The sequence below is a fragment of the Leptodactylus fuscus genome, chromosome 10 (genome assembly GCF_031893055.1).
Source record: "Leptodactylus fuscus isolate aLepFus1 chromosome 10, aLepFus1.hap2, whole genome shotgun sequence".
Taxonomy (NCBI): Eukaryota; Metazoa; Chordata; class Amphibia; order Anura; family Leptodactylidae; genus Leptodactylus; species Leptodactylus fuscus.
This window is the reverse complement of record NC_134274.1, coordinates 88151657-88177770: the sequence shown is the minus strand read 5'-3', so window position 1 is coordinate 88177770 and position 26114 is coordinate 88151657. Positions and strand designations below refer to the sequence as shown.

At 48.9% G+C, this 26114-nt stretch overlaps 1 protein-coding gene across 1 annotated transcript in view; it reads right to left on the bottom strand.

The window, feature by feature from the left end:
- The window catches only part of TNKS1BP1 (tankyrase 1 binding protein 1), a 38227-nt gene extending 12113 nt beyond the window's left edge, over nucleotides 1-26114 (bottom strand). The window contains exons 1-4 of the mRNA XM_075258558.1: nucleotides 26064-26114; nucleotides 10820-10885; nucleotides 9732-10131; nucleotides 5250-6093 (exon numbers count right to left, since the gene is read on the bottom strand). Of these exons, the coding sequence (XP_075114659.1) occupies nucleotides 5250-6093; nucleotides 9732-10131; nucleotides 10820-10865 (1290 nt within the window). The 5' untranslated portion in view covers nucleotides 10866-10885; nucleotides 26064-26114. The remainder of the gene's footprint in view (nucleotides 1-5249; nucleotides 6094-9731; nucleotides 10132-10819; nucleotides 10886-26063) is intronic.

Here is a 26114-nt window from a genome sequence, read left to right as displayed (position 1 = left end):
ATCTATAAGGGCCCGTCATGTGTCATCTATAAGGGCCCGTCATGTGCCATCTATAAGGGCCCGTCATGTGTCATCTATAAGGGCCCGTCATGTGTCATCTATAAGGGCCCATCATGTGCCATCTATAAGGGCCCGTCATGTGCCATCTATAAGGGCCTGTCATGTGTCATCTATAAGGGCCCGTCATGTGCCATCTATAAGGGACCGTCATGTGTCATCTATAAGGGCCCGTCATGTGCCATCTATAAGGGCCTGTCATGTGTCATCTATGATAGGGCCCGTCATGTTCCATCTATAAGGGCCTGTCATGTGTCATCTATAAGGGCCCGTCATGTGCCATCTATAAGGGCCCGTCATGTGTCATCTATAAGGGCCCGTCATGTGCCATCTATAAGGGCCTGTCATGTGTCATCTATAAGGGCCCGTCATGTGCCATCTATAAGGGCCCGTCACGTGCCATCTATAAGGGCCTGTCATGAATCAGGATCCAGGTATGACCGCGGCCGGATATTTTAGGACACCATGTACTTTATTTCCTACACAAGGTTGTAGCATACAATAAACGTCGCTGTCTCTTTAAGAGGAGAGTACATGGACCCGGTATAGGGAGCGCCTCATGGGGATCTCATGGAGCCGATAACACAGGCCGCACCCTGTACAGCCGCAACACGTGCACCTTATCCAATTGTAGAACAAGAGGAGCCGCCGTGTCCTCCACCAGGGGGCGCAGGGGCGAATTACACGAAAGGAGCCTTCTGGGCACTGACATCGGGGCCTGCGCAGGATTTTGGCTGCAGTTTATTTAGGACGCGGCCTCCAATTATTCTGTCACTACAGAAACTACAACATGAATCCAACTGTGTGCACATTGTAGGGGGGTGGGGGTGACGGGAACTACAAATCCCAGGAGGAGGGAAGTACAGCAGTCACAGGGGAGGGGGAATGACCTGACCTTGTACTGACCCCCACCACGAATAGAGAGCTTCAGACCACACTCTGACCGGTACGTCTCAGTGGTGCAGTACGTCTCAGCGGTGCAGTACGTCTCAGCGGTGCAGTACGTCTCAGCGGTGCAGTACGTCTCAGCGGTGCAGTACGTCTCAGCGGTGCAGTACGTCTCAGCGGTGCAGTACGTCTCAGCGGTGCAGTACGTCTCAGCGGTGCAGTACGTCTCAGCGGTGCAGTACGTCTCAGCGGTGCAATTTGTCTCAGTGGTGCAGTACGTCTCAGCGGTGCAGTACGTCTCAGCGGTGCAGTACGTCTCAGCGGTGCAGTACGTCTCAGCGGTGCAATTTGTCTCAGTGGTGCAGTACGTCTCAGTGGTGCAGTACGTCTCAGCGGTGCAGTACGTCTCAGCGGTGCAGTACGTCTCAGCGGTGCAGTACGTCTCAGCGGTGCAGTACGTCTCAGCGGTGCAGTACGTCTCAGCGGTGCAGTACGTCTCAGCGGTGCAGTACGTCTCAGCGGTGCAGTACGTCTCAGCGGTGCAGTACGTCTCAGCGGTGCAGTACGTCTCAGCGGTGCAGTACGTCTCAGCGGTGCAGTACGTCTCAGTGGTGCAATTTGTCTCAGTGGTGCAGTACGTCTCAGTGGTGCAGTACGTCTCAGTGGTGCAGTAGGTCTCAGTGGTGCAGTACGTCTCAGTGGTGCTTTATGTCTCAGTGGTGCAGTACGTCTCAGTGGTGCAGTACGTCTCAGTGGTGCAGTACGTCTCAGTGGTGCAGTAGGTCTCAGTGGTGCAGTACGTCTCAGTGGTGCTTTATGTCTCAGTGGTGCAGTACGTCTCAGTGGTGCAGTACGTCTCAGTGGTGCAGTAGGTCTCAGCGGTGCAGTACGTCTCAGCGGTGCAGTACGTCTCAGCGGTGCAGTACGTCTCAGCGGTGTAGTACGTCTCAGCGGTGCAGTACGTCTCAGCGGTGCAGTACGTCTCAGCGGTGCAGTACGTCTCAGCGGTGCAGTACGTCTCAGCGGTGCAGTACGTCTCAGCGGTGCAGTACGTCTCAGTGGTGCAATTTGTCTCAGTGGTGCAGTACGTCTCAGTGGTGCAGTACGTCTCAGTGGTGCAGTACGTCTCAGCGGTGCAGTACGTCTCAGCGGTGCAGTACGTCTCAGCGGTGCAGTACGTCTCAGCGGTGCAGTACGTCTCAGCGGTGCAGTACGTCTCAGCGGTGCAGTACGTCTCAGTGGTGCAATTTGTCTCAGTGGTGCAGTACGTCTCAGTGGTGCAGTACGTCTCAGTGGTGCAGTAGGTCTCAGTGGTGCAGTACGTCTCAGTGGTGCTTTATGTCTCAGTGGTGCAGTACGTCTCAGTGGTGCAGTACGTCTCAGTGGTGCAGTACGTCTCAGTGGTGCAGTACGTCTCAGTGGTGCAGTACGTCTCAGTGGTGCAGTAGGTCTCAGTGGTGCAGTACGTCTCAGTGGTGCTTTATGTCTCAGTGGTGCAGTACGTCTCAGTGGTGCAGTACGTCTCAGTGGTGCAGTACGTCTCAGTGGTGCTTTATGTCTCAGTGGTGCAGTACGTCTCAGTGGTGCTTTATGTCTCAGTGGTGCAATTTGTCTCAGTGGTGCAATTTGTCTTAGTGGTGCAGTACATCTCAGTGGTGCAGTACGTCTCAGTGGTGCAGTAGGTCTCAGTGGTGCAGTAGGTCTCAGTGGTGCAATTTGTCTCAGTGGTGCAGTACGTCTCAGTGGTGCAGTACATCTCAGTGGTGCAGTACGTCTCAGTGGTGCAGTATGTCTCAGTGGTGCAATTTGTCTCAGTGGTGCAGTACGTCTCAGTGGTGCAGTACATCTCAGTGGTGCAGTACGTCTCAGTGGTGCAGTATGTCTCAGTGGTGCAATTTGTCTCAGCGGTGCAGTATGTCTCAGCGGTGCAGTACGTCTCAGTGGTGCAGTACGTCTCAGTGGTGCAATTTGTCTCAGTGGTGCAGTACGTCTCAGTGGTGCAGTAGGTCTCAGTGGTGCAGTACGTCTCAGTGGTGCTTTATGTCTCAGTGGTGCAGTACGTCTCAGTGGTGCAGTAGGTCTCAGTGGTGCAGTACGTCTCAGTGGTGCTTTATGTCTCAGTGGTGCAGTACGTCTCAGTGGTGCAGTACGTCTCAGTGGTGCAGTAGGTCTCAGTGGTGCAGTACGTCTCAGTGGTGCTTTATGTCTCAGTGGTGCAGTACGTCTCAGTGGTGCAGTACGTCTCAGTGGTGCAGTACGTCTCAGTGGTGCAGTACGTCTCAGTGGTGCAGTACGTCTCAGTGGTGCTTTATGTCTCAGTGGTGCAGTACGTCTCAGTGGTGCAGTACGTCTCAGTGGTGCAGTACGTCTCAGTGGTGCAGTACGTCTCAGTGGTGCAGTACGTCTCAGTGGTGCAGTAGGTCTCAGTGGTGCAGTACATCTCAGTGGTGCAGTACGTCTCAGTGGTGCAGTACGTCTCAGTGGTGCAGTACGTCTCAGTGGTGCAGTACGTCTCAGTGGTGCAGTACGTCTCAGTGGTGCAATTTGTCTCAGTGGTGCAATGTGTCTCAGCGGTGCAGTACGTCTCAGCGGTGCAGTACGTCTCAGCGGTGCAGTACGTCTCAGCGGTGCAGTACGTCTCAGCGGTGCAGTATGTCTCAGTGGTGCAGTATGTCTCAGTGGTGCAGTATGTCTCAGTGGTGCAGTATGTCTCAGTGGTGCAATTTGTCTTAGTGGTGCAGTACATCTCAGTGGTGCAGTACGTCTCAGTGGTGCAGTAGGTCTCAGTGGTGCAGTAGGTCTCAGTGGTGCAGTACATCTCAGTGGTGCAGTACGTCTCAGTGGTGCAATTTGTCTCAGTGGTGCAGTACGTCTCAGTGGTGCAATTTGTCTCAGTGGTGCAGTACGTCTCAGTGGTGCAGTACGTCTCAGTGGTGCAGTAGGTCTCAGTGGTGCAGTACGTCTCAGTGGTGCTTTATGTCTCAGTGGTGCAGTACGTCTCAGTGGTGCAGTACGTCTCAGTGGTGCAGTACGTCTCAGTGGTGCAGTACGTCTCAGTGGTGCAGTACGTCTCAGTGGTGCAGTACGTCTCAGTGGTGCAGTAGGTCTCAGTGGTGCAGTACGTCTCAGTGGTGCTTTATGTCTCAGTGGTGCAGTACGTCTCAGTGGTGCAGTACGTCTCAGTGGTGCAGTACGTCTCAGTGGTGCAGTACGTCTCAGTGGTGCTTTATGTCTCAGTGGTGCAGTACGTCTCAGTGGTGCAGTACGTCTCAGTGGTGCAGTACGTCTCAGTGGTGCAGTACGTTTCAGTGGTGCAGTACGTCTCAGTGGTGCAGTACGTCTCAGTGGTGCAGTACGTCTCAGTGGTGCAGTACGTCTCAGTGGTGCAGTACGTCTCAGTGGTGCAGTACGTCTCAGTGGTGCAGTACGTCTCAGTGTTGCAATTTGTCTCAGTGGTGCAGTACGTCTCAGCGGTGCAGTACGTCTCAGCGGTGCAGTACGTCTCAGCGGTGCAGTATGTCTCAGCGGTGCAGTATGTCTCAGTGGTGCAATTTGTCTCAGTGGTGCAATTTGTCTTAGTGGTGCAGTACGTCTCAGTGGTGCAGTATGTCTCAGTGGTGCAGTATGTCTCAGTGGTGCAGTATGTCTCAGTGGTGCAATTTGTCTCAGTGGTGCAATTTGTCTTAGTGGTGCAGTACATCTCAGTGGTGCAGTACGTCTCAGTGGTGCAGTAGGTCTCAGTGGTGCAGTAGGTCTCAGTGGTGCAGTACATCTCAGTGGTGCAGTACGTCTCAGTGGTGCAGTACGTCTCAGTGGTGCAGTACGTCTCAGTGGTGCAGTACGTCTCAGTGGTGCAGTACGTCTCAGTGGTGCAGTACGTCTCAGTGGTGCAGTACATCTCAGCGGTGCAGTACGTCTCAGCGGTGCAGTACGTCTCAGCGGTGCAGTACGTCTCAGCGGTGCAGTACGTCTCAGTGGTGCAGTACGTCTCAGTGGTGCAGTATTAGCTTTAGGCCTGTACCTCCAGTAGTCATTCCTGTACATGACAGCCCCTTACCCGCACATTACCTAGCAGATCCTTTTTGTTCCACGTCACGCCCCTTATATGTGATGTGGACACGGAATGTGGTGGTTTTGTGACATCACCAGAACATAATGTTCCCACATCACATATGACCTAGAGCCCATGTCCATGGAGGAGCAATGCAACAGGCCTGGGAGATCTTCTTCCTGACACCATGTGCAGCAGCATATGGCGGCACACAGAGTGGTCTATCTGGTAGACATGTTACCCTGACTCTTACCTCCTCTAGGCCGCGCTCTCCGTGCTGACTTCTCGTATCCGCATGTCCATCGTCCTGGTGACTTAGTTCTTTGGTTTCTGGTCTCTCGGATCCTGGCAGGGTGTAGTCCCGGGATCGTTGTCCTTCAGCCTGGTCTTCCTCCTTTGGCAGGGTGAATTGCACCGGTGGCTTTTTCCGTTCTTTAGGTTTTGGGGGTCCTGCAGTCATATTTGTGTCCTTTGGTTGCTCATGAGTTGTGTTGGTGTCTTGTGTATAATGTTTGTTTTTAACATCTCCAATTATTTGGTGGTCATGGAGGTCCACATGAGCTTCTACGTGTCCTTGGACTGTAGTCGTGTCATCACTGAGTAATCTGTGTCCTGACCCTCCATCGGGAAGCTGGTTATGGTGAACTCCTGCACTGTTCACATGTTCATCCCGCATGTGACTTTTTGCCACATGTAAGGATTCCCTTACCGGAACACTTGGAACGTTTTCCTGAGTTCTAGCCCCCAAAGACAAGGCCGTGATACCTTCCTTATGGTCAGACAGTGAGGCCTGCTTGGTACCTTCACAGTGAGGACCAGATGGTCGGGGAGAAGATCCCTGTTCCTGAGATTCATCAATTCGCTCCGTTCCACCAGAAGAAGCCGTTTCGACATCCTCAGACACCCTTGAGAGCGTTTTTTCCGGACCTGCTATCGAGTCGTGGACTTTAAGGGTCGCAGCTTTATGTTCTAGGGTAATTCTATTGTAAGTTTTTGACGTTGAGAGCGTGTGTTCTTCGACTGCGGTTGTCTCTTTTCTTTGAGGATCTGCATCTTTACTCACTGTGCCGGAGCCGAGTTTCTGGGACGGAGCCTCGCTGATAGGAGCCAAAATAAACAGAGGTATTAAGTGCGAGGAAAGGAAAAGAAAGAAGACAAAAACAAGGGGTGGGCAGGAGGCACATTCGTCATGGCATGTGATGGATGGGGAAACCCAAGGGACTGTCCAAGGTTAGTGAAACGAAGTGCCACGGTCTTGTCTGCTATTGTCCCTCTACACCATTCACTTCAATGAACGCAACAGTGTCGCAGTCCACGGACAAGAGGGACACTCCCCCTAAACCTATATAGCCGACCCTATTCCTTCTACTTTTGCTGTATGTCCTGGATCGCTAGCGCCCCTACGATATGTTTCTGAGCGTTACATTTCCAGGACACAGGCGGCCTCCTCCAATAATCTAGGAAGTTCTGGAAATTTTTGATCAATAATGACTTTTTACAGGGTCCAAAAACAAATCTAATGTGTACGGGGTCATCAAATTCTGTGATAGGTGTCCATACAAGGCTTTCAGAATCTAAATAACTTGCATGCTCGGCCAATGTTTATGGGACAATGAGGTCAATCACTTTCAATTACTCGATTGACAGAGCTCGAGGTGGGGGGGGGAGATCCTTCACTATAAAGAGAATTACTTGGGGTGCAAATGTGACCTTACCGGGGTCATCCCGGGCCCAGACATTAGTGACTATTACCGGGGTCATCCCGGGCCCAGACATTAGTGACTATTACCGGGGTCATCCCGGCCCAGACATTAGTGACTATTACCGGGGTCATCCCGGGCCCAGACATTAGTGACTATTACCGGGGTCATCCCGGGCCCAGACATTAGTGACTATTACCGGGGTCATCCCGGCCCAGACATTAGTGACCTTACCGGGGTCATCCCGGCCCAGACATTAGTGACTATTACCGGGGTCTTCCCGGCCCAGACATTAGTGACTATTACCGTGGTCATCCCGGGCCCAGACATTAGTGACCTTACCGGGGTCATCCCGGCCCAGACATTAGTGACTATTACCGGGGTCATCCCGGCCCAGACATTAGTGACTATTACCGGGGTCTTCCCGGCCCAGACATTAGTGACTATTACCGGGGTCATCCCGGGCCAGACATTAGTGACTATTACCGGGGTCATCCCGGCCCAGACATTAGTGACTATTACCGGGATCATCCCGGCCCAGACATTAGTGACTATTACCGGGGTCATCCCGGCCCAGACATTAGTGACTTTACCGGGGTCATCCCGGCCCAGACATTAGTGACCTTACCAGGGTCATCCCAGCCCAGACATTAGTGACTATTACCGGGGTCATCCCGGCCCAGACATTAGTGACTATTACCGGGGTCATCCCGGCCCAGACATTAGTGACTATTACCGGGGTCATCCTGGGCCCAGACATTACTGACTATTACCGGAGTCATCCCGGCCCAGACATTAGTGACTATTACCGGGGTCATCCCGGGCCCAGACATTAGTGACTATTACCGGGGTCATCCCGGGCCCAGACATTAGTGACTATTACAGGGGTCATCCTGGCCCAAACATTAGTGACTATTACCGGGGTCTTCCCGGCCCAGACATTAGTGACTATTACCGGGGTCATCCTGGCCCAGACATTAGTGACTATTACCGGGGTCATCCCGGGCCCAGACATTAGTGACTATTACCGGGGTCATCCCAGCCCAGACATTAGTGACTATTACCGGGGTCATCCCGGCCCAGACATTAGTGACTATTACCGGGGTCATCCCGGGACCAGTTATTAGTGACTTTACCGGGGTCATCCCGGCCCAGACATTAGTGACTTTACCGGGGTCATCCCGGCCCAGACATTAGTGACCTTACCAAGGTCATCCCAGCCCAGACATTAGTGACTATTACCGGGGACATCCCGGCCCAGACATTAGTGACTATTACCGGGGTCATCCCAGCCCAGACATTAGTGACTATTACCGGGGTCATCCCGGCCCAGACATTAGTGACTATTACCGGGGTCATCCCAGCCCAGACATTAGTGACTATTACCGGGGTCATCCCGGCCCAGACATTAGTGACTATTACCGGGGTCATCCCGGGACCAGTTATTAGTGACTTTACCGGGGTCATCCCGGCCCAGACATTAGTGACCTTACCAGGGTCATCCCAGCCCAGACATTAGTGACTATTACCGGGGTCATCCCGGCCCAGACATTAGTGACTATTACCGGGGTCATCCCGGGCCCAGACATTAGTGACTATTACCGGGGTCATCCCGGCCCAGACATTAGTGACTATTACCGGGGTCATCCCGGGCCCAGACATTAGTGACTATTACCGGGGTCATCCCGGCCCAGACATTAGTGACTATTACCGGGGTCATCCCGGCCCAGACATTAGTGACTATTACCGGGGTCATCCTGGGCCAAGACATTAGTGACTATTACCGGAGTCATCCCGGCCCAGACATTAGTGACTATTACCGGGGTCATCCTGGGCCAGACATTAGTGACTATTACCGGAGTCATCCCGGGCCCAGACATTAGTGACCTTACCAGGGTCATGCCGGCCCAGACATTAGTGACTATCACAGGGGTCATCCTGGCCCAAACATTAGTGACTATTACCGGGGTCTTCCCGGCCCAGACATTAGTGACTATTACCGGAGTCATCCCGGGCCCAGACATTAGTGACCTTACCAGGGTCATCCCAGGCCCAGACATTAGTGACTATTACCGGAGTCATCCCGGGCCCAGACATTAGTGACCTTACCAGGGTCATCCCGGGCCCAGACATTAGTGACTAAGGTCTCATTCGCTCGGCCCAGGTCTCTGGGAACCTCGAAGGATTAGAGAAAACTGGAGGCAGGTCCAAGTATGCTCAGCGTGCAGAAAATCTCAGACTGTGCATTGGAATGTGCTATTTTGGTCTGGGAAAACGGAGCAGAATAGGGCGTGACCTCAGATTTTTCACAAGGTCGGAGCAAAGGTCGGCCTGAAAAAACTGGTCCCGTTCACGTCAACGAGTCTATGTGCAGTCCGTCAGACTTAGACTAGACTGTGGATAGGATCATGGGAAGAATATGCAAATCTGTCTTCCATGATGTAAATAGGAAGATGGTGCCCAATAGAGGGCGCTCCCTTTAACATCATGCCCGACCTTCCCAGGGGCCTTTGCTGCGATGATGTGGGATTTTACCAAGCCAGTCTTCTCAGCCGAGGACAGCTGTTTCCATCTGATTGGATCTCTTCAGCCCGGAGCAGAGAAGACTGACTTGGCAGAGGTGAGAGGCTTCTGGACAGGGTTAAGGGGATATGTGAATATTAAACTTGGATGATACTCTGTCTTCTGAAGACAATGGATGTGGACTTACCATAAAACATGACCAGAGCTGCCATGACGCTTTCCTGGGTCAGTAATACTACCGTAGTTGGATATCTGCAGATTGGACATTGATCACATGACCTACTAATATATCCCAAGGTAACCGCTCTACACTGGCCAAACACATTAACGTTGGCTAACATTGAAGATTTTGGTGGGAACTTCCGACCATCTAATGGACACTTACATGGTCCACTTGTACCGGCCATGTGGTTTGGCCGACAGGTCTCCAATGTGTATGGTCTGCTTAAGACATTGAGAGGTTGAAGACCAGGTAAAAAGAGACTTGGCCACAATGCAGATAGACATCTCACCTCTCGCTGTGATCCCTCGACCCCCATCCTCGAGTCGTCAACATAAAAGGACTCTTTCCTTTCCATACCGCTCCAGTCTGCAGAGGCTTCGCCGATACTGGTGGGGCCACAGTCTTGGTCGGGACATCCGGACTCCTGTTTTCCACTGGTGACAGCGGGTTGGTCTCCTGGTTGGCTTCTTCACCAACAGAGGATGACCATCTTTTCAAAGACGTCCGCCTGGTCCCATAGGGTTGAGGTCCTGTGAGCTGGCTGATTTTGACGGCAGACGGTATATCCAAGGTTGGAGAGCACGGGCTTGGAGACAGCAAAGGACTTTTATTTTCGGAACCAGGTATGTCCTTAGGACGTGGCGCCAACACTGGTTTGGGTCTTATGGGCGGCTTCACGTGTTTTACACCTGGTTGTAAGCAGTAAATACATATCAGTGCATCATGAAGATATCTACGGAGCGCCATCTACCATGAGGTCAACCTTAGATGTTAAGGAGCCCACCCCTAAATTGGTTGCACCCCTACAACAACACCCACCAGATGTATCCTAAACCTTCTACTAGTCAAAGACGTCAACATGGATGAGTTGTTACCCAAGACCACCCGCAACCCCTTTACACCCCTAATCCACCCAGTATGATTTAGCACCATATGACGGTATTATTTGGGAACCAGATTGCAGTATTACCAGTGTACTATGTGGCAGTATTATATGAACCTTGTATTTCTTTGGATCGTGTATCTCTCTGGGGTACTTTAGATGTTTTTGGGATGGGGTGGGTCCATCTTTCTACAAATTCCGCTTTGCCTGTACGTAACGCAGCACTGAGGCCTACAGAGGGTAAAGCTCCAGCCAAGTTTCCAGTTTTTGGCCGGAGATCTCCCCATGAAGTCCAGAGTCTGTAGATGACTGCATGTTTGGATGGAAGCAGGCGTGTTGTGTAACCTAAAAGGCAGCTGCTCGGGCCCCGGCGGTGCAGTCCGTTCGCACACGTGTTTCGCAGAAACTATTGGGCGTTTTCTATATAACACGTCCTCTTTCTGTCCTTGCGTGTTAACACGACTATTCTGCCATTCCCCATGTGGAGGTCGTACCTCTCAAGGGCTCTGTCGTATCCGGGATGGGCTGGGACGCTGACATGATGACGCCGGGAAATGTCCCTGAAAGACACAATGAACGGTATGAAAGTCAAAGAACAAGAACATAAATCTGCCATAGAGAACAAGTGGGGCCCTTAAAGCTCAGCATGGGGGCCACACGAGGAAATCCACGAACCATGGGCCAACTCCCCAAAGACGCAAGTCCTACATAGGATCATAGAAGATAGCAAAGAGGATGTGCCCAAGCAGGAGGTCCAAGGCCGGCCCCTATAGCATATACACCCATACCATGTAGCCTATATATACCGTATATAACCGCGTAACAGAGACAACAATATACTGAACTTATATCACAAAGTAGACGGACCAAACATATCACCCCAGCCCTGCAGATAGATAGGTTACTGTCACCAGACCCAGCATATCACCCCAGCCCTGCAGATAGATAGGTTACTGTCACCAGACCCAGCATATCACCCCAGCCCTGCAGATAGATAGGTTACTGTCACCAGACTCAGCATATCACCCCAGCCCTGCAGATAGATAGGTTACTGTCACCAGAACCAGCATATCACCCCAGCCCTGCAGATAGATAGGTTACTGTCACCAGACCCAGCATATCACCCCAGCCCTGCAGATAGATAGGTTACTGTCACCAGAACCAGCATATCACCCCAGCCCTGCAGATAGATAGGTTACTGTCACCAGAGTCCTGTATATCACCCCAGCCCTGCAGATAGATAGGTTACTGTCACCAGAACCAGCATATCACCCCAGCCCTGCAGATAGATAGGTTACTGTTACCAGACCCAGCATATCACCCTAGCCTTGCAGATAGATAGGTTACTGTCACCAGAACCAGCATATCACCCCAGCCCTGCAGATAGATAGGTTACTGTCACCAGAACCAGCATATCACCCCAGCCCTGCAGATAGATAGGTTACTGTCACCAGAACCAGCATATCACCCCAGCCCTGCAGATAGATAGGTTACTGTCACCAGACTCCAGCATATCACCCCAGCCCTGCAGATAGATAGGTTACTGTCACCAGACTCCAGCATATCACCCCAGCCCTGCAGATAGATAGGTTACTGTCACCAGACTCCAGCATATCACCCCAGCCCTGCAGATAGATAGGTTACTGTCACCAGACTCCAGCATATCCCCCCAGCCCTGCAGATAGATAGGTTACTGTCACCAGAACCAGCATATCACCCCAGCCCTGCAGATAGATAGGTTACTGTCACCAGAACCAGCATATCACCCCAGCCCTGCAGATAGATAGGTTACTGTCACCAGAACCAGCATATCACCCCAGCCCTGCAGATAGATAGGTTAGTGTCACCAGAACCAGCATATCACCCCAGCCCTGCAGATAGATAGGTTACTGTCACCAGAACCAGCATATCACCCCAGCCCTGCAGATAGATAGGTTACTGTCACCAGACCCAGCATATCACCCCAGCCCTGCAGATAGATAGGTTACTGTCACCAGAACCAGCATATCACCCCAGCCCTGCAGATAGATAGGTTACTGTCACCAGAACCAGCATATCACCCCAGCCCTGCAGATAGATAGGTTACTGACACCAGAACCAGCGTATCACCCCAGCCCTGCAGATAGATAGGTTACTGTCACCAGAGTCCTGTATATCACCCCAGCCCTGCAGATAGATAGGTTACTGTCACCAGAACCAGCATATCACCCCAGCCCTGCAGATAGATAGGTTACTGTCACCAGAACCAGCATATCACCCCAGCCCTGCAGATAGATAGGTTAGTGTCACCAGAACCAGCATATCACCCCAGCCCTGCAGATAGATAGGTTACTGTCACCAGAACCAGCATATCACCCCAGCCCTGCAGATAGATAGGTTACTGACACCAGAACCAGCGTATCACCCCAGCCCTGCAGATAGATAGGTTACTGTCACCAGAACCAGCGTATCACCCCAGCCCTGCAGATAGATAGGTTACTGACACCAGACCCAGCATATCACCCCAGCCCTGCAGATAGATAGGTTAGTGTCACCAGAACCAGCATATCACCCCAACCCTGCAGATAGATAGGTTACTGTCACCAGAACCAGCATATCACCCCAGCCCTGCAGATAGATAGGTTACTGTCACCAGACCCAGCATATCACCCCAGCCCTGCAGATAGATAGGTTACTGTCACCAGGACCAGCATATCACCCCATCCCTGCAGATAGATAGGTTACTGTCACCAGAACCAGCATATCACCCCAGTCCTGCAGATAGATAGGTTACTGCCACCAGACCCAGCATATCACCCCAGTCCTGCAGATAGATAGGTTACTGCCACCAGAACCAGCATATCACCCCAGTCCTGCAGATAGATAGGTTACTGTCACCAGAACCAGCATATCACCCCAGCCCTGCAGATAGATAGGTTACTGTCACCAGAACCAGCATATCACCCCAGTCCTGCAGATAGATAGGTTACTGTCACCAGAACCAGTATATCACCCCAGCCCTGCAGATAGATAGGTTACTGTCACCAGACCCAGCATATCACCCCAGCCCTGCAGATAGATAGGTTACTGTCACCAGACCCAGCATATCACCCCAGTCCTGCAGATAGATAGGTTACTGTCACCAGACCCAGCATATCACCCCAGCCCTGCAGATAGATAGGTTACTGTCACCAGAACCAGCATATCACCCCAGCCCTGCAGATAGATAGGTTACTGTCACCAGACCCAGCATATCACCCCAGTCCTGCAGATAGATAGGTTACTGTCACATGTCATACTGGCCACATGGTTTATTGCACAGATTTTTCTCTACACATGAACTCAATCTAGACAGGTTTGGTGGAGAGAAGATCCTGCGCTGTCAGGCTCACATAGAACGGACATGACACAATTGCAATACCATGTTATGCCTGAGGAGATGCAAGTCTCTACAGTTCCATCTGCTTTGTCAGTGAGAAGACAGAACCTGATCATCCGGTTGCATTAACATTGGGTTGGATTCTGTTGCATAAGGAAGAATAACAATAATTACGGCATAATATTCTCACGTATAATCGCCCTGCGCACGGCGGGATCTGCTTACTCGGCCTCCCTGGGGTTTGTTTCAAACATGTCAAGTCATTCTTCTATCTAAACAGATTCGCAACTAAACTCCGAAAAATGGGTTTGACGTGACAACTTAAAGGACACCAGAGCCCTACTTTATAATCCAAGTTTTTATGTTAATTACAGTTTTTAAGAATCTTTGATATTTTTTTATATTTCGACGTCTCTCTTTATATTAAAAAAAATGTATATCCTGCAATTATCACTCTGGCCACTAAGCCTAATAATAGGCCAATTCTCTAGGGGTTTACTATGCAGTCACCTCATTTACATCACAGACAGTGTTACAACGGGCAAGATGGCCGCCACATTCATGGACAGAAAATAAAAAGAGAAAAAATGAAAAAGAAAAAAAATGATTGATAGAGATAAGAGAAAAATAAAGTCTAATCCCATAATGCTGCGACCTGTACAGAGGCGTCTCTAGTAGTCAGACTCCTTCTCTCCCGCCCACGCTGATTTGGCAGTCTGACAACCACATCACTTGCTGTGACAGAAGAACGGCCTCTGCCCTGACAACCACCCAAGCTGTGCTAGGTCCCGGCTGTCCTGTATATAGTAGTGGCAGTGCTGTAGTAACTCAGCACTATATGGAGAACAGCTGATCTGCCTGTGCCCTGGTCTCCATATAGAGGATGCTGAGACAGCTGATCTGTCTGTGCCCTGGTCTCCATATAGAGGATGCTGAGACAGCTGATCTGTCTGTGCCCTGGTCTCCATATAGAGGATGCTGAGACAGCTGATCTGTCTGTGCCCTGGTCTCCATATAGAGGATGCTGAGACAGCTGATCTGTCTGTGCCCTGGTCTCCATATAGAGGATGCTGAGACAGCTGATCTGTCTGTGCCCTGGTCTCCATATAGAGGATGCTGAGACAGCTGATCTGTCTGTGCCCTGGTCTCCATATAGAGGATGCTGAGACAGCTGATCTGTCTGTGCCCTGGTCTCCATATAGAGGATGCTGAGACAGCTGATCTGTCTGTGCCCTGGTCTCCATATAGAGGATGCTGAGACAGCTGATCTGCCTGTGCCCTGGTCTCCATATAGAGGATGCTGAGACAGCTGATCTGTCTGTGCCCTGGTCTCCATATAGAGGATGCTGAGACAGCTGATCTGTCTGTGCCCTGGTCTCCATATAGAGGATGCTGAGACAGCTGATCTGTCTGTGCCCTGGTCTCCATATAGAGGATGCTGAGACAGCTGATCTGTCTGTGCCCTGGTCTCCATATAGTGGATGCTGAGACAGCTGATCTGCCTGTGCCCTGGTCTCCATATAGAGGATGCTGAGACAGCTGATCTGCCTGTGCCCTGGTCTCCATATACTGGCTGCTGAGAGAGCTGATCTGCCTGTGCTCTGGTCTCCATATAGAGGCTGCTGAGACAGCTGATCTGCCTGTGCTCTGGTCTTCATATAGTGGCTGGTGAGACAGCTGATCTGCCTGTGCTCTGGTCTTCATATAGTGGCTGCTGAGACAGCTGATCTGCCTGTGCCCTGGTCTCCATATAGAGGATGCTGAGACAGCTGATCTGCCTGTGCCCTGGTCTCCATATAGAGGCTGCTGAGACAGCTGATCTGCCTGTGTCCTGGTCTCCATATAGAGGCTGCTGAGACAGCTGATCTGCTTGTGCCCTGGTCTCCATATACTGGCTGCTGAGACAGCTGATCTGCCTGTGCCCTGGTCTCCATATAGTGGCTGCTGAGACAGCTGATCTGCCTGTGCCCTGGTCTCCATATAGAGGCTGCTGAGACAGCTGATCTGCTTGTGCCCTGGTCTTCATATAGTGGCTGCTGAGAGAGCTGATCTGCTTGTGCCCTGGTCTCCATATACTGGCTGCTGAGACAGCTGATCTGCCTGTGCCCTGGTCTCCATATAGTGGCTGCTGATACAGCTGATCTGCCTGTGCCCTGGTCTCCATATAGTGGCTGCTGAGACAGCTGATCTGCCTGTGCCCTGGTCTTCATATAGAGGATGCTGAGACAGCTGATCTGCTTGTGCCCTGGTCTCCATATAGTGGCTGCTGAGACAGCTGATCTGCCTGTGCCCTGGTCTTCATATAGTGGCTACTGAGACAGCTGATCTGCCTGTGCCCTGGTCTCCATATAGTGGCTGCTGAGACAGCTGATCTGCCTGTGCCCTGGTCTCCATATAGTGGCTGCTGAGACAGATGATCTGCCTGTGCCCTGGTCTTCATATAGTGGCTGCTGAGACAGCTGATCTGCCTGTGCCCTGGTCTCCATATAGTGGCTGCTGAGACAGCTGATCTGCCTGTGCTCTGGTCTCCATATAGTGGCTGCTGAGACAGCTGATCTGCCTGTGTCCTGGTCTCCATATAGTGGCTACTGAGACAGCTGATCTGCCTGTGCCCTGGTCTCCATATAGAGGCTGCTGAGACAGCTGATCAGTCTGTGCCCTGGTCTCCATATAGTGGCTGCTGAGACAGCTGATCTGCCTGTGCCCTGGTCTCCATATAGAGGCTGCTGAGACAGCTGATCAGTCTGTGCTCTGGTCTCCATATAGTGGCTGCTGATACAGCTGATCTGCCTGTGCCCTGGTCTCCATATAGTGGCTGCTGAGACAGCTGATCTGCTTGTGCCCTGGTCTCCATATAGTGGCTGCTGAGACAGCTGATCTGCTTGTGCCCTGGTCTCCATATAGTGGCTGCTGAGACAGCAGATCTGCCTGGGCCCTGGTCTCCATATAGTGGCTGCTGAGACAGCTGATCTGCCTGGGCCCTGGTCTCCATATAGTGGCTGCTGAGACAGCTGATCTGCCTGTGCTCTGGTCTCCATATAGTGGCTGCTGAGACAGCTGATCTGCAGGGGTGCCAGGTGACCCCTGAGCAGTGTTAGCTGCCTGAGAAACCCCTTCAGTAGGTATATATGGGTATACACACAGAATCCTCTATCGCTATATCTCAGCATCGCATTGTAATAACAGGATGAATGAAATAATAAAATCCGGCGCTGACAATCAGAATCTCGTAAGAAAATGTCATAAAATAATAAAAGGCGCCGAGAGGAAAGTCCATTATGTAACCGGGTCAAAGATAAGTCTCGGCAGCTTCTCTTCATCCTGTAGGTGCTGATAATACTCTGTGCTGCAGGCTGGGATCGCTGGGGGTGGCGGTGCCACCTTGTATACTAGGGCGCTCCCCCCCCCCCATGTGAGGTGACACCTCTGACTCCCCCGATCCTGGATTCTATATGGGGGGTGCAGTGAATGTCCCGCGTATGACTTTCATATATTCATTAGGCGAGGATATTATTCTATTATTTTTATTCACGGCGCTGGATTGGATTATTTCATGTATGACGTGTATGTATAGTGTATAGTAGGACGTATAGGTATAGCGTATAGTAGGACGTATAGGTATAGCGTATAGTAGGACGTATAGGTATAGTGTATAATGGGATGTATATGTATAGCGTATAGTAGGACGTATATGTATAGCGTATAGTAGGACGTATAGGTATAGCGTATAGTAGGACGTATAGGTATAGCGTATAGTAGGACGTATAGGTATAGCGTATAGTAGGACGTATAGGTATAGCGTGTAGTAGGACGTATAGGTATAGCGTATAGTAGGACGTATATGTATAGCATATAGTAGGACGTATAGGTATAGCGTATAGTAGGACGTATAGGTATAGTGTATAGTAGAACGTAAAAGTATAGCGTATAGTAGGACGTACAGGTATAGTGTATAGTAGGACATATATGTATAGCGTATAGTAGGACGTATAGATATAGCATATAGTAGGACGTACAGGTATAGCGTATAGTAGGACGTACAGGTATAGTGTATAATGGGATGTATATGTATAGCGTATAGTAGGACGTATAGGTATAGTGTATAGTAGGACGTATAGGTATAGCGTATAGTAGGACGTATAGGTATAGCGTATAGTAGGACGTATAGGTATAGCGTATAGTAGGACGTATATGTATAGCGTATAGTAGGACGTATATGTATAGCGTATAGTAGGATGTATATGTATAGCGTATAGTAGGACGTATAGGTATAGTGTATAGTAGAACGTATAAGTATAGCGTATAGTAGGACGTATATGTATAGCGTATAGTAGGACGTATAGGTATAGTGTATAGTAGGACATATATGTATAGCGTATAGTAGGACGTATAGATATAGCATATAGTAGGACGTATAGGTATAGCGTATAGTAGGACGTATAGGTATAGTGTATAATGGGACGTATATGTATAGCGTATAGTAGGACGTATAGGTATAGTGTATAGTAGGACGTATAGGTATAGCGTATAGTAGGACGTATATGTATAGTGTATAGTAGGACGTATATGTATAGCGTATAGTAGGACGTATATGTATAGTGTATAGTAGGACGTATATGTATAGCGTATAGTAGGACGTATATGTATAGCGTATAGTAGGACGTATTTGTATAGCGTATAGTAGGACGTATAGGTATAGCGTATAGTAGGACGTATAGGTATAGCGTATAGTAGGACGTATAGGTATAGCGTATAGTAGGACGTATAGGTATAGCGTATAGTAGGACGTATAGGTATAGCGTATAGTAGGACGTATAGGTATAGCGTATAGTAGGACGTATATGTATAGCGTATAGTAGGACGTATATGTATAGCGTATAGTAGGACGTATAGGTATAGCGTATAGTAGGACGTATATGTATAGCGTATAGTAGGACGTATAGGTATAGCGTATAGTAGGACGTATAGGTATAGTGTATAGTAGAACGTATAAGTATAGCGTATAGTAGGACGTATAGGTATAGTGTATAGTAGGACATATATGTATAGCGTATAGTAGGACGTATAGATATAGCATATAGTAGGACGTATAGGTATAGCGTATAGTAGGACGTATAGGTATAGTGTATAATGGGACGTATATGTATAGCGTATAGTAGGACGTATAGGTATAGTGTATAGTAGGACGTATAGGTATAGCGTATAGTAGGACGTATAGGTATAGCGTATAGTAGGAAGTATATGTATAGCGTATAGTAGGACGTATATGTATAGCGTATAGTAGGATGTATATGTATAGCGTATAGTAGTACGTATAGGTATAGTGTATAGTAGAACGTATAAGTATAGCGTATAGTAGGACGTATAGGTATAGCGTATAGTAGGACGTATATGTATAGTGTATAGTAGGACATATATGTATAGCGTATAGTAGGACGTATATGTATAGCGTATAGTAGGACGTATATGTATAGCGTATAGTAGGACGTATATGTATAGCGTATAGTAGGACGTATTTGTATAGCGTATAGTAGGACGTATAGGTATAGTGTATAGTAGGACGTATAGGTATAGCGTATAGTAGGACGTATAGGTATAGCGTATAGTAGGACGTATAGGTATAGCATATAGTAGGACGTATAGGTATAGCGTATAGTAGGACGTATATGTATAGCGTATAGTAGGACGTATATGTATAGCGTATAGTAGGACGTATATGTATAGCGTATAGTAGGACGTATAGGTATAGCGTATAGTAGGACGTATAGGTATAGTGTATAGTAGGACGTATATGTATAGCGTATAGTAGGACGTATAGGTATAGCGTATAGTAGGACGTATAGGTATAGTGTATAGTAGGACGTATATGTATAGCGTATAGTAGGACGTATATGTATAGCGTATAGTAGGACGTATAGATATAGCATATAGTAGGACGTATAGGTATAGCGTATAGTAGGCTGTATAGGTATAGCGTATAGTAGGACGTATAGATATAGCATATAGTAGGACGTATAGGTATAGCGTATAGTAGGACATATAGATATAGCATATAGTAGGACGTATAGGTATAGCGTATAGTAGGACTTATAGGTATAGCATATAGTAGGATGTATAGGTATAGCGTATAGTAGGCTGTATAGGTATAGCGTATAGTAGGACGTATAGATATAGCATATAGTAGGACGTATAGGTATAGCGTATAGTAGGACGTATAGATATAGCATATAGTAGGACGTATAGGTATAGCGTATAGTAGGACTTATAGGTATAGCGTATAGTAGGACGTATAGATATAGCATATAGTAGGACGTATAGGTATAGCGTATAGTAGGACGTATAGGTATAGCGTATAGTAGGACGTATAGATATAGCATATAGTAGGACGTATAGGTATAGTGTATAGTAGGACGTATAGGTATAGCGTATAGTAGGACGTATAGATATAGTGTATAGTAGGATGTATAGGTATAGTGTGTAGTAGGCTGTATAGGTATAGTGTATAGTAGGACGTATAGGTATAGCGTATAGTGGGACGTATAGATATAGTGTATGATAGAATGTATAGGTATAGTGTATAGTAGGACGTATAGGTATAGCGTATAGTAGGACGTATAGGTATAGCATATAGTAGGACGTATATGTATAGCGTATAGTAGGACGTATAGGTATAGCGTATAGTAGGACGTATAGATATAGTGTATAATAGAATGTATAGGTATAGCGTATAGTAGGCTGTATAGGTATAGTGTATAGTATGACGTATAGGTATAGCGTATAGTGGGACGTATAGGTATAGCGTATAGTAAGCTGTATAGGTATAGTGTATAGCAGGATGTATAGGTATAGTAGTACGTATGGCTTTGGTTTCTTTCAGTGTGTATATGAATGTATACAGGTTACGGGGGAGGATTCAGTTCTTATATCTCACCATAGCTAAAGGCTCATGGGCCCCCTGCACGACCACCAACTGCGTCCCATCCATACACTTTAGCAGGATTTATGTATCTGTATCCTTCTCTATCTGGAGCCAGACATACCGTATAGCATCACCACGTAATGGCGTCAATGCCCTTACTGCCCATATACTGGCCTCAGCAGTGACCTGGAGGCTGGAAGAGACCCGGGCCTGGGAAACCATCAGCATGCTGGAGGATGGTGGAGCTTGAGAGTCAGATTTGTTTTTTGTTTTTACGCACCTCCCCTGACCTCCAATTCTTATATCCAGGGGCCTGAAGAGACCCCAGAGGGTAATAATGGACGTTTCCCGGCACCCCCGCCCCATGTGACCACTGAGGCCCAATCACAATCCTCAGCAGTTCCCCAGTGCCTGTGATGTCATCCAGGAAGCCCAATTATTAGAATCTGAAAATTTGGGGTTCAGCCGAATCAGAAATGTTTCACACTGTGTAACTTCTTGCGCCCGCCATGTCCTGAGCTCCTGGTGCCGACACATCACTGAGGCTTCCAAGTCACGAAACTGTGGGACTCCATGTAGTAATGTGCACGTGGGCTGACAGCGACTGGTTCCGGAAGGGCGGCTTTCCTTTTTGGATTATTTTCCTGCAGGGTCCGGGCCTTGTAGACGGGTCGCTGCTCTTGGTCTCCATTGCTGGCTTCTAGCACTTGTCTCTTCGTTCTTAGGCTCCATGGTTTGGGTATATCGAGGCCCCTGTTTGGAGGGACAGGGCGACCCGTGTATAGACATTTGTCCTTATATTCTGTATCCAGCAGAGCAGAGCCCCCCTTTATCACTTGTGTCCCCCACCAAGCCCTACCTGCTAATATACACATAGACGGGTCCCGACCCCTCGTCTTATAATACGGCCATAGTCCAGAATGTGCTGAAGATCCTGAGATTGTTCCCATCAGATACGGGAATGCGCCTCGCACCGAGATCAATGCTGACCCCCCGCCCAAACAACCACCCCCAACCCCCCACCTCCCTACAGTAACATTATGGACAAGGAAAGCAAACACTATCATTGTGTTCTTTGGCATGAAAACCTTTGTAGACGGGCGAAGGTCACCCAGCCCTGAGCACCTGGAGGCCTCCGCTCACGGCTTGTATACCGCCCTTCATATATATATATATATATACAGGCCTATAATACAGGAGCGAAGGTAAACCAGAGTAGTCCTCTATAGGAACCAATCAGGTCACTGCTTTCATTTTCCTAAGGGCCTCTGAGAAATGAAAGCTGGAATGTGATTGGCTGCCTTGGACAAGTGCTCTGGTTTCCTTAGCAGCAGCTTTGACATTTCCCTCCATAGACGTCTATAGATCTCCCCTGTACACCGGACATACTTATTATTAGGACCCCTCCACACGGCGCGGCAACTCTCCAGGAGGCTCCTAAATAATGGGGTGACCTGAAAGACGTTCAGAGGAGACGGCAAATCTCCCGCCGGGCGAGGAGTCTCTTTATACGCGATTTGGGCGCTTTATGTGTCCGTCATATCCGAAAAGGGGTCATGGCTGACACATCATGAAAAAGGGGGGGTGACAATGTGCAAAAGAGGGTGTAGTCACATTTATAGGGGGTAAGTCCGCGCCTATAGGGAGTAAGTCCGCACCTATAGGGGGTAAGTCTGTGCCTATAGGGGGTAAGTCAGCGCCTATAGGGGGTAAGTCCACGCCTATAGGGGAACGTCCGTGCCTATAGGGGGTAAGTCTGTGCCTATAGGGGGTAAGTCCGTACCTATAGGGGGCAAGTCCGCGTCTATAGGGAGTAAGTCCGCGCCTATAGGGGGTAAGTCTGCACCTATAGGGGTAAATCCGTGCCTATAGGGGGTAAGTCCGCTCCTATAGGGGGTAAGTCCGTGCCTATAGGGGGTAAGTCCGCGCCTATAGGGGTAAGTCCGCGCCTATAGGGGGTAAGTCCGCGCCTATAGGGGGACGTCTGCGCCTATAGGGGGTAAGTCCGCGCCTATATGGGGTAAGTCCACGCCTATAGGGGGTGAGTCCGCGCCTATAGGGGGTAAGTCCATGCCTATAGGGGGTAAGTCCGTACCTATAGGGGGTAAGTCCACGTCTATAGGGGGTAAGTCCGCGCCTATAGGGGGTAAGTCCTTGCCTATAGGGGGTAAGTCTACACCTATAGGGGGTAAGTCTGCGCCTATAGGGGGTAAGTCCGTGCCTATAGGGGGTAAGTCCGCGCCTATAGGGGGTAAGTCCTTGCCTATAGGGGGTAAGTCCGCACCTATAGGGGGTAAGTCTGTGCCTATAGGGGGTAAGTCCATGTCTATAGGGGGTAAGTCCACGCCTATAGGGGGTGAGTCCACGCCTATAGGGGGTAAGTCCGTGCCTATAGGGGGTAAGTCCGTGCCTATAGGGGGTAAGTCCGTGCCTATAGGGGGTAAGTCTGCGCCTATAGGGGGTGAGTCCACGCCTATAGGGGGTAAGTCCGCGCCTATAGGGGGTAAGTCCGTGCCTATAGGGGGTAAGTCCGTGCCTATAGGGGGTAAGTCTGCGCCTATAGGGGGTAAGTCCGTGCCTATAGGGGGCCTGGCTGCAGTCATACAATTGTCCTCTGCCAGATGTTGGTACGTATAGCCGGGGGACAGATGACAAGACTCTTCACCCTTAAATACGAGATCAATCCTTGTTTCAGCTCCTCTGTCTGACAATACAATTCTACAACCGGTCCTTACTGATATCTGTTTCTGGGAAAGCTGGGTAACAACCAATATGGCTGCCAGCTAAGCAGATTTGTTACACTGGACTCTGGGAAAGATGGGTGATCAACAAAGTCGCTGCCTTGAGCTTTAGTTTATGGTCCTGGGCAATGCCCTTTAAATAGATCCCGCCCCTTTAACATGTATACAGCAAAACTTGAATGACTCGGAGATTTACATGACATCTCTGGCGTAAGGGGAAAAGCAAACATCTGGAAGAGATCTGCCTCCTCGCAGTGATGGGATCTCTGCAATTAAAGGGACAGGACATGTAGGAGCCACCGCAGGCCCATCATTAACCCTTTATTTGTGCCCCTTGCATGGACTGTCCTGGAGGTCGGGGCAGGGGGGTGTATTCGGGGCCTCGGCTCCCCGTGTCATGATCTGCGCCTGATAGAATGTTCCAAAGTACAAAGAAATCCTCAAGGGAAATAGGAAGAGAAGCCAAGAATTGAGCAATCAGTATTAGATGCCAAGCCGAAACTGTGACAGGCTCCCAGACACACCCGGCGGCTTCTCACCCACCAGTATACACTCCATTCAGGGTTGTAGCAAAGCTTCACCAAGGTTAAAGATGAGACCACAGCCCTGTATCTTAATCCCCTCCCTTGTAGGTGCCCCCTCCTGGCACCCAGTGCACTTCATCCCCTCCCACAGCTACGCCCTGAACTGCGCCCTCTCCAAAATAAAGGCATTTGTAAACCTCAACAATCCTACATACAATAATAAGAAGCACTTGTGGCCGATCATATGTATCACACTACTATGTCTCAGGGAACATATCATACAATGTATCAGTCTGAAGGACCATATCATACAATAATAAGAACCACTTGTGGCCGATCATATGTATGGGAAGATCACACTACTATGTCTCAGGGAACATATCATACAATGTATCAGTTCGAAGTCCGAAGATCATAAAATGTGTCAGTCCAAAGCACCAGATCATACAATGTATCAGAATGAAGAACCAGATCATACAATGTATTAATCTGAAGGAACAGATCATACAATGTGTCAGTCCAAAGCACCAGATCATACAATAATAAGAACCACTTGTGACCGATCACATGTATCACACTACTATGTCTCAGGGAACATATCATACAATGTGTCAGTCTGAGGCACCAGATCATACAATGTGTCAGTCTGAAGGATCATATCATACAATAATAAGAACCACTTGTGGCCGATCATATGTACGGGAAGATCACACTACTATGTCTGAGGGAACATACAACGTATCAGTCTGAAGGACTATATCCTATAATGTATCAGTCTGAGGGCCAGATCATACAAAGTGTCAGTCCGAAGAACCAGATCATGCAATGTGTCAATCTGAAGGACTATATCCTACAATGTATCAGTCTGAAGGACCATATCATACAATAATAAGAACCACTTGTGGCCAATCATATGTATGGGAAGATCACACTACTATGTCTCAGGGAACATATCATACAATGTGTCAGTCCAAAGTACCAGATCATACAATGTATCAATCTGAAGGGCTATATCCTACAATGTATCAGTCTGAGGCACCAGATCCTACAATGTATCAGTCCAAAGCACCAGATCCTACAATGTATCAGTCCAAAGCACCAGATCATACAATGTATCAGTCCAAAGCACCAGATCATGTATCAATGTGAAAGACTATATCCTACAATGTATCAGTCTGAGGGCCAGACCATACAATGTATCAATCTGAAGGACCATATCATACAATAATAAGAACCACTTGTGGCTGATCATATGTATGGGAAGATCACATTACTATGTCTCAGGGAACATATCCTACAATGTATCAATCTGAAAAACCATATCCTACAATGTATCAGTCTGAGGCACCAGATCATACAATGTATCAATCTGAAGGACTATATACTACAATGTATCAGTCTGAAGGACCAGATCATATAATGTATCAGTCCAAAGCACCAGATCATACAATGTATCATAATGAAGGACCTTATCATACAATGTATTAGTCCGAAGACCCAGATCATACAATGTGTCAGTCTGAAGATCCATATCATACAATGATACAAGATACAACAAGATACAAATGAGCTTTATTAGCGTTACCAAAGAATAAGACATTTGGTGTTGCCAAAGCAAAAAAGAGATTGGGGGTGGTGGAGGGGGTGGGTACGGGGTCCATGGGTTGGGGATTTGAGTGTCCTTGGGGTCTCGTTGTTCTTGTTTGGGGCGTGTGAGAATCAATGTATCAATCCAAAAGACCAGATCATACAATGTATCAATCCAAAGGTCTATATTATACAATGTATCAGACTAAAAGACCATATAGTATAATGTATTCTGCTAAAGAACCATATCATATCATGTATCAGGCTGAAGGACCTTCTTGTACAATGTATCAGACTAGAAGACCTTATCATACAGTGTGTCAGGCTGAAGAACCTTACGAAACAATATATCAGACTGAAGGACTTTATCACACAACATATCAGACTGAAGGACCTTATGAAACAACACATCAGATTGAAGGATCTTATCGTACAATGCATCAGACTGAGGATCAACCAACAGCCACATAAAGTAACAGTATACTGCCACCAAGAAACCCCCTCCAAGCACACAAGCAGGACTGCAACACTCCTCTCCATATCTGCATATGCATGACAACCTCCAGGCCCGCTGCCCCATGCACAGCCCGCCTGCTCTCCATATGGTACCTGCATCTGGGTCTGTCCTCTGACTTGTGAGTCTGCAACTGTTTTTACAAG